The following is an 8847-nucleotide window of genomic DNA, read 5'->3' on the forward strand; positions in this document are numbered from 1 at the left end:
TTTGTCTCTTTTTGTTGAGGTCTGTTGTAGAACTCGGAGCCCTCTTGTTCCGTAACATTTCTTATTATTTCCTTAACTTCTTGTGATAAGTGAACCGTGAATAAAGCCATTGGTTACCGGCTCTTAGAGAGCGGTGCCATGACATCTGATAAAACACTTAGTAGCTAATTCAGCAGGAAGCGGTTCAAACTGGCGGTGGACTCTGAATAACAGACAATAAAAACATCAAGTGATGAATTATGTTTTAATAACGCTGAGGACTGCCAGCAGGATCTATTTGGAGCTGAAGTCTTCTGTGAGCAGCTGAGGGTAGAAATCATTTTGGGGATGCTTGGCAGTAGAGTGGGCCCATGTTTGTTATTAGTCAGGCTGCATTGCATTCTGGGAATAAACCCATGAATGCCCAGCTCAAGTGGTCGGGTCACCGGTCCCTTTGAGGAGAGAGGCTCTCCGTCAGAACGTGTTAACCTCTGCTGTGCTGGGACACGAGAGGAATCCAACCTGGAATTACATATGAATAATATCCAACAAGTATAAGAGACAAAACGGCCAGTAGAACCAGGAGGCAACCTGCGGTTCTGATGAGTGGAGGCAGTGCTTCATGTGTTAAAGCTGCATTCTCTCTAGTGTCCACCAGGGTCAGGTACAGAAAGGATACTTGTGATCGAAGGTGTACCAAAGTCTGAAGAGCCACGCGCTCTCCTGTTTGGTTTTACTCTGTCCTTCGGCCTCAGAGCCCTCCTGGAGAAACACAACACACATGTTCTCATCACGTTCTCATCGCGTTCTCATCTGGATCCCCCCCCGCATCCATCCCATCTGGTCGAGCTTTGTTTCGTTATCGCTCTCAGAATCAGAGTCACTGGTCTTCAGACTCGCTGGCTGAGCTCCGCTTCAACATTAAATTGAAGTAGTGGCTGTTTGAGAGTTCAGCGCTGCTTTATAGGTCACTACTTCCTGTCTTCTCTAAAACCCGTCTAAATATTAAGGTTTTAGCGAAGAGGCATGTGTTTGTGAAGCAGTGAGCACCCGCCTGGATAAATGAGACACAGTTTTGGTTTTCATTTACTTCAATTCCTCCAGGCCTTCCTCTGGTTTCTGAGGTAACACGGGGAGAGTAACTGATATACAGACGGTTGTTTTTTGAGGGTGAAGAATTCCTTTAAAGCGAATAATAAATAAAGTATTGAATGAGAGCCTCACCCCCTGGAGGACCTGGAAGCTGTCTCCACAAGGCTGCTGGTCTTGATCTGGATCCACACCGACCCTGAAACACACAAAGAAAACATCAAACACCTCTGAAGTAACTAAGCTGCAGCTAAACGCTGTGGTTCATATTTGGTTAGATGACAGTCAGCACTTGTGCGTCTGTAGTTTCCCTTCTTGTGACCTCTTCTTTCTTCTTTGTCGTTGACTTGATGTTGTGGCGACTGCACCTGCAGATGTCTTCTCTTTCAAAGCCCACACACATTAAAGTGATGAGCGTTCGACCTCTCAGTGGCGGACAATTGCTGTAAATGATCATTGAATCCGATAGAGACACAGATAAACAGAGAGGAGCTGAAGGATATTACAACCGACGGGGCAGAGATTTAAAATACAGATAAGAAGCTTTTTGGCTCGTGACGCAAAAAAACAAACAAAACCACATTTGTGTAGAACAGGCGAAGTTTTCACCGAAATCCCCCTCAGGTCCCCCCCGACCCACAGAGACATTCAGCATGCAAGAAGTGAAGACGCCATCATGTGATTTAACCCTTTCATGTGTAATTTATGACAACAAAGTGGTTTTATTCCTCTACAGCCATGAATCTGAATAACAGACCTTGCAGTCAGTGATTTCCCACCAGATATTCTCCTCCTGCAGCAATAAAAACATCAAATGATGAATTATGTTTTAATAACGCTGAGGAACAACAAAGTCGCAGTAAACAGTAATAGTTGTGGTTGAAACATGGACCAGCGATTCTCTCTCTCTCATCTGGATGAGAAGATCGATGCCACTCTCGCATGTCTCTGTCACATAAAGCTAAAGCAGCCAGTTAGCTTAGCACAACTGGGAGCAGTGGGGAAAATAGCTAGCCTCGCTCTTCTGGTTGCAAAATACCAAGATGACGACAGCCAGAATCCAAGACAGCAATGGTCAACAAAACAAGATGGCGACGGCCAAAATGACGAACTCAAGGCTTCAAAACTGTCGTCGACAAACAAATGGGCGACGTCACAAAGACCACATCCACGTCTCAATAAACAGTCTATGGGGGTCACGTGCCGGCCTCTTTCTTGGCCACTTAGCTGTTTCCACTCTTTGTGCTAAGCTAACCAGCTGCTGTCAGTTAGCTTCAAGTTCTTTAAACTGACCTCACCACTTACCCCCCACCCCGCCCCCCATGGTGTCTCTTACCGACTTCTAATTCACATAAGCTGTGGAGTCTAATCCGTGCGGCCCAGAGGCCACGGCAGAGACGTGCAGCCTTTCACGGTCACATCTGAAGCTGCACAGGAGGACTCGTGGTTATCTTTAGACTTTTCCATGACAGCAGAGGGAATATCCCCTCTGAGGGAAACAGCGTTTTTTCTGTCTGCTTTACCACCGTGGCAGCTTGAGAAGGAGCAGGTTTGTGCGTGTCCGTCTGGTTATGAAAGGAGAAAGTCCACCAACACAAACACACTCATGTACACACAGAGGATCTTCAGGGGGCGGCGCTCACATGGAGGTCAAAGAAATGCAAAAACTAGGAAGGATCTGAGATTAAGAGCCAGGAGAGAGGAACGCAGCACGGTTTCCTGTAATAAGAAGCCTTCACGCATGTTCACACAGAGTCCCACTGACTGACTAACCTCTAATCCTAATCCTCACAACATTCCCTCCTCTCCTTAAACCCGTCGAATATTCCTCACGAGCACATTTCGTTCTCAGCGTTTCTGTCCTCTAGGAAGACGTGCGACCCTCACAGTCAGAAGTGGAGAAACCCCTTTTGGCACAGCAGCAGCTCTCAGTTTCTTTCTTAACTTCCTGTTTTGAGTCACACAGGTCTGTCACAGTGTGTGATTTGTTCTTTGTACGCCAGTGAGAAAAGAGAGCCTGGTGGACAGTTCACAGAGTCTGCAACAAAACAGGAGACGGACTCAAGAGTCCTGAATGAGCTGCACCTCCACCAGGGCTGTGCTGGTGTGTGACGAAGTCACGGAAATATCACTGCTGAAGAATCACATCTACGTTTGTTTTATGCTGACACTAACCTTCCAATTCATATGACTAAGATGTCATGTTCTTAAAGGGATAGTTCAGGAAAATAAATCAATATCAGTTTAGGTGAACGGTATATTTAGATTTCTTTTGCCGCTTTATCTTGCTGTCAGACAGACAGAGATCTTGGATTTTGGACATCTCCATTTTGGTTTTTTTGCCGTCATCATCTTGGTTTTTTGACCGTTGCCTTTAAGCCGTCGCCATCTTGGTTTTCAGCTGTTGCCATCTTGGTTTTTAGCCATCATTCATCCTGGTTTATGGACATCGCCATCTTGGTTTTCAGCCATTGTTATCTTTGTTAATGTGTGACTTGTGTGAACCAGAATTAACCCTTTAAAACACCAAAGTCACACATAAAAAAATCAAAAAAACTTAATCAAGGCAGAGGTAGAGTCAGTGTTTGAGTGAATGGAGTCTGGTGTGTTTGTAGAGATCATAGATAACAGCTTGAGTTCCCCTCAGAAAGGTCTGTCTGACAGCAAGGTAAAGAGCTGAAGACATTCTGAATATAGCTTCACTTCAACTGAGAGACATTGTGTTAGGAGTCTAACATACGTCCACAGCAGAACATCACTTTGCTCCCGTGCTGGTTCTCCTGTCTGTTTCTATCAACTCATCTACTGTAGTAGAACCCTGACTGTGGAGGAGAACCTCACACACATACTACAGAACATCAGGACTGTCTCTTTAAGAGTCTCAACTCCTCCCGTGGCCCTTTAAAAGAGGCGATGCCCAATGTTCCCGTTCATCAGAAAAACAAAAGTAAACAGTGAGAAGAAAAGTTCCCCATCTGAAGCAACCACACACCGTCTTTCCCAACACCAGCTACACCAGTTCAGATTCAGATACAGCACCTGCAGTACTCCCACTGTCCACGCTGCCGCCGCTCTTCCTGCAAAGCTTTGCTGTCCCCAACTCTGTCACATCATAAACACATCCAGCACGTTACAGTGTGTGAAAACATCTGTATCACACTATGAACAGCTGGAACGGTCACATCTGAGCTCCACATTAGACACAGACGGGGATTATAAGTTTTATGAAATGTCATGTTTAAATATGCAAATGAGGCATTATGTAATGGTAACTTTTGGAACATTTAGTAGAACTCTACAGATAAATGTGACACTACAATAAGAACACAGCTCATGTCTGCCCACCATGCGCCACATGTCCTGGATTCCATGGCGACAGGGGGGGGGGGGGTATTTTGGCAGTGCTCTAAAAAGCCTCCGGCTAACACACGACGGTTCCCGCTCGGCCCGAGGAGGCGCTTCTCATATTAAACGGAGCTCGTTGTCCTCAGGACGCCTCTGCCTGCTGTCACACATCACCCGGCTCCCTCCCAGTGCATTGTGGTCCGGCAACAAGCAGACGAGACCCACAGGGGAACGGGATGCAGCTTCACCTCCAGCTCAGTGGTGATCTCAATGTGAGCTGCTTTTATGATTCACTATGACAATGAATTGATCGACTTTGGGATTTTATTTTGTACTGTGAAGGTAAATAAGGCGTCAGAGAGCATCAGAGCACTGACACAGAGGCACGGACGGTTTGTGTTTCACACTATCAGAGTGTAAATATGCTCTTCTTCGGTTCGCTTGATTAGGGCCCGAGCAACCGACGTCGGGCCAGCGAAGGCCCTATTGATATTGTACCCGTTTGGGTAAACGTACGCATGGTTGGAGGACTTGCCATGCATGAAAACTCACCAAATTTTGGGGACTTGTCAGGCCTGGTGAAAGTAGCCATCTGAAAAAGAATGCATCTTTCTGTGTAAAAAAATGGCTCTATAGCGCCCCCTACAAGTCGGACCGGCGACGCCCCTCGTCCAGTATGTCCGATTTACTTGAAATTCAACACACATGTCCACTTGAGCTAGATCTACAAAAAAGCCAATCAGACCCCTAAGCTCCGCCTACTTAGATTTTCCGCCATATTGAATTTAGTGTAAAACACATTTTTGCGAACTCCTCTTACATGCTTGGTCCGATTACTACCAAATTGGCTGTGGATCATTACTGGATCTACGTCATCAAAAGCTTTTTGATATCTCTTTTCGTTTACACGATATGGACCAATAAACTTCTTAGGGGCGTGGCTTAATATCAATACACAATCTCTCAACCGTTTGTCCTAAAATTACAAAACTTGCAGTATATGTGCACATCGTATCCTGTAACATACCCTGAGAATTGTTTTGCAGTCAACCACTAGGTGGCGCTACAGTAAGCCCGCGAAGTTGTGCTTTTTTGTCACTTTTTGCAAATTTCAGCCTTCGCACTTTAACGAACTCCTCCTAGAGATTTTAAGCGATCAACTTCTCCTTTGGTCAGGATGCTCTTAAGACCTTTGTGATTAAAAGTTATCAAAATCGAGAGTTTTCATCGTGGCGTGGCGGCCATTTTGCCTCATTGTTTATCAAAACATAAGTTATTATAAGTTGTTATAACTCCAAGGTACATTATCCACTCCGCACAAAACTTCTTCTGCATGATGCTACTTCAAGCTTAAACATACTTCAATTGAAATAAAGTCAATAATTCATAGCGCCGCCTACTGGCTAAAGGAAATGTCATATTTTATACTTTTATTTATTCCTCCTAGCCAGGTGACCTGATGAGTCTAAAATTTGGTAAGGATAACCTTAAGACATTGATGATGCATCATCATGAATTTTGTGAGTTTTCGTTGAACCCTGTTGCCATGGCGTCGCATCGTTTGCCATGAAAAAGGAAGCTGATGGTTTAGTGAGTTGGGATGCTCAAAAACTCATGGAACTTTGTACATGTGTCACAGGTCATTGGAAGAAATAGTTTATATGATTTTCTTTATTGGCCGTTTTAAATTGCCTCTATAGCGCCCCCTACAATATTTCAAAAGAGCAGCCCTAGCGCTACGTTTTGGCTACATGTATGAAACTTGGTAGGCACATGTATCCTATGGAGACTTAAAAATAAGTCTTTTGGAACCATGCTCTAAACCCTAGCGGAAGTCAGCCATTTTGAATTTAGTGAAAAAAAACACATTTTTGCGAACTCCTACACGCTGGGTCCGATTTCTACAAAATTTTGCTGTGGATCATAAGTGGATCTAGATCATCAAAAGTTCTCTTTGCGTTTACAAGTTATGGACCAATACACTTCTTAGGTGCGTGGCAAAATATCAATACACATAACTTCTCAACCATTTGTTCTAAATTCCCAAAATATTCAGCATATGTGCACATCGCATCCAGTAACATACCCTGAGAATTGTTTTGCATTCGACCACTAGGGGGCGCTACAGTAAACCCGCAAAGCCTACTGGCTAAAGGAAATGTCTGATGTAACTCAGCTGGACTTGTTCCAAACGGTCTCAAACATCACATGCTTGATACCACTCATGGCCTGAGGATGTCTACAAGATTATTTTCACTAATACTCACAGCGCCACCTGCTGGCGAAAGGAAATCTGGATTTTGTGACAAACACCATCAGATTTACATGACTTTTACACCATGTGGTTTACACTTGACACAGAGCTACATGATGCATGTTTGCACGCGTTCTGTAGCAGGAAGCATCGGACTATTTGCAGAACATCATTTCCGGCATCAGGCGGTCCACGCGGGATTAAAAACGTCTCGCTCGCGGACGCGCCGTCCGACGGTCGTGGACGTTCTCTGACGCGCAGGCCGGAGTCCCGCCGCCACCCCCGACGTGCTGCAGATTGCGAGGGCCCGTTCATCGCTGCTCACAGCTTTAGTTTTCATATGTAATTTGAAGTCAAATATACATATAAAAATAATAAAGCCAATTATAAGTCATTCGATTTCAAGTCGTGATAAACTAAAACAGGTTACTGCCGACTGAAAGGTGGTAGTTTATTACACCTTTATGCTTTTCACAATCATTACTTTAATTCAATAAGAACAATAGGAAGACTGTAGAAAGTGTAACGTGTAATCAGCAACACCTTTTCCTTCAAATAAAATATATTTGTTTTTGTATAAAGTCCCAAACGACAAATATTACACAAACATTTGTTGATCATCTTATTTTGTTTTTATCCGTTTAGTGTACTGAACACTCATTTCAAATCTATTCCACAATGAACTCCTGACTGTCCTAATCTTTGCTTTTTATTAGTAAACTCTGTTCAGACTCACTGTAGTGATGACTGATGGAAGAGGCTCCTGTTTAATGTCCGATTCATCCGTCATAGAAGTTATTTAGTTAAGTTAAGACTTTAAAAGAAAGATGAGTTATGGGCCTTTTATATTGATCTATTTTATGTAATAAATATGATTAAAGTTGTTTATTAACTGGTTTTATGTGCGGAGATATTTTGTACAGTTGTAGATGGAAGAACGTCAGAGATCTCTGGCTCCACCTCCTGGACAACTCGGTTCCACCGGAGAGCTCGAGGATCATTTAGGAACCAATCATGTTAGGAGTACCAACGGCATCGTTACGATATAATGCTTCCAGATTATTCATTATTAATTAAGAAAAGAATCAACGGGGACTTATTATTCTTGTATGTAAACAAGTCTTTCTTGAGCAGCGATGCAAGAAGTTCTAAAATCTTTAAAATACATTCTCATCTAAACAACAATCCGGTACCAACGATCCGGTACCAACAATCCGGTACCAACCATCCTTTGTTAACCATCCTTTGTTAACCATCCTTTGTTAACCATCCTTTACCAACCATCCTTTATTAATCATCCTGTTCTTATGATCCCAAATCACTAAATCAATGTTAGAGATCACGTGTCTGGTCCTTCATCAGATACTATAGTATAATGTAATGTAGTATAGTATAGTATATTATATTACATTATAATATAATGTATTGTGGAAGTCTAACTCTGATCACTTTTTTTACAAAAGAAGTGTCGTCTCTCCTCCGACGTTTTCAGAAATGTTAGCTTTTAGTTGTGGGGACTTCAATGTATTTAAGACGAGATGCAGATTTTACTGCAAACATTAAATTAAAATTGTTAGGTCACCTGATGTGTAGCCATGACAACATGGGCGTCGTCCCGCCCCCAAACACCCAGACGGTGAAGAAGACGATGAGCAGCGTGGTGGTGAACATCATCTGGCGGGCGTACGTGGCCGTGTCCCGGATGGCCAACGCGAACGCCATCGCCCCGCGCAGACCTGCAGAGGATCACATCCAGGAATCATCCAATCACATCAGAGCTGCAACGATTGGTCGGATGAGTCGATGAGTGAGGAAATGACGTGATCTCCATACCTGCAAACATCATCATGTGCTGGAAGTTCCCCTTGATCTTGTGCCTCCTGCCGAGGTTGAGAAGGAAGGACAGCGGGTAGATGTTCAGCGCTCTGCCGATGAATATGGACGTCTGACAGGCAGGTTAAGAAGTCTTTGGAGAGATTCAGGGAATGTGTGGGTTACTGAACAGGGGGCTACCGGGAACAGGACCAGGGGCCCATTGTGTCCAGGGCCCCCCCGACCCCTCACCTATAAAACGTCACTCAAAGAGACATGGCGCAAAATGACCACAAAGTGACACAAAACATCTACACAAAGAACAAAACAAGTACAAAGAGACACAAAACCAAAACAAAGACGCAATA

General features: G+C 43.9%; 1 protein-coding gene across 1 annotated transcript; it reads right to left on the reverse strand.

Moving 5' to 3' along the window:
* Nucleotides 1-19: 19 nt before the first annotated feature.
* Nucleotides 20-8803, reverse strand: LOC116378076 (sodium/hydrogen exchanger 7-like). Its single transcript, XM_031839888.1, has 4 exons — nucleotides 8501-8803; nucleotides 8250-8403; nucleotides 1204-1267; nucleotides 20-741 (listed from the first exon to the last, which is right to left on the reverse strand). The coding sequence occupies exons 1-4, from the start codon at nucleotides 8514-8516 to the stop codon at nucleotides 640-642; spliced, it is 336 nt and encodes a 111-aa protein (XP_031695748.1). The 5' UTR covers nucleotides 8517-8803; the 3' UTR covers nucleotides 20-639.
* Between the last annotated feature and the right edge of the window lie 44 nt (nucleotides 8804-8847).

The sequence above is a fragment of the Anarrhichthys ocellatus genome, unplaced genomic scaffold (genome assembly GCF_004355925.1).
Source record: "Anarrhichthys ocellatus isolate YVR2014 unplaced genomic scaffold, GSC_Weel_1.0 scaffold2034, whole genome shotgun sequence".
In the NCBI taxonomy this organism is placed as follows: domain Eukaryota; kingdom Metazoa; phylum Chordata; class Actinopteri; order Perciformes; family Anarhichadidae; genus Anarrhichthys; species Anarrhichthys ocellatus.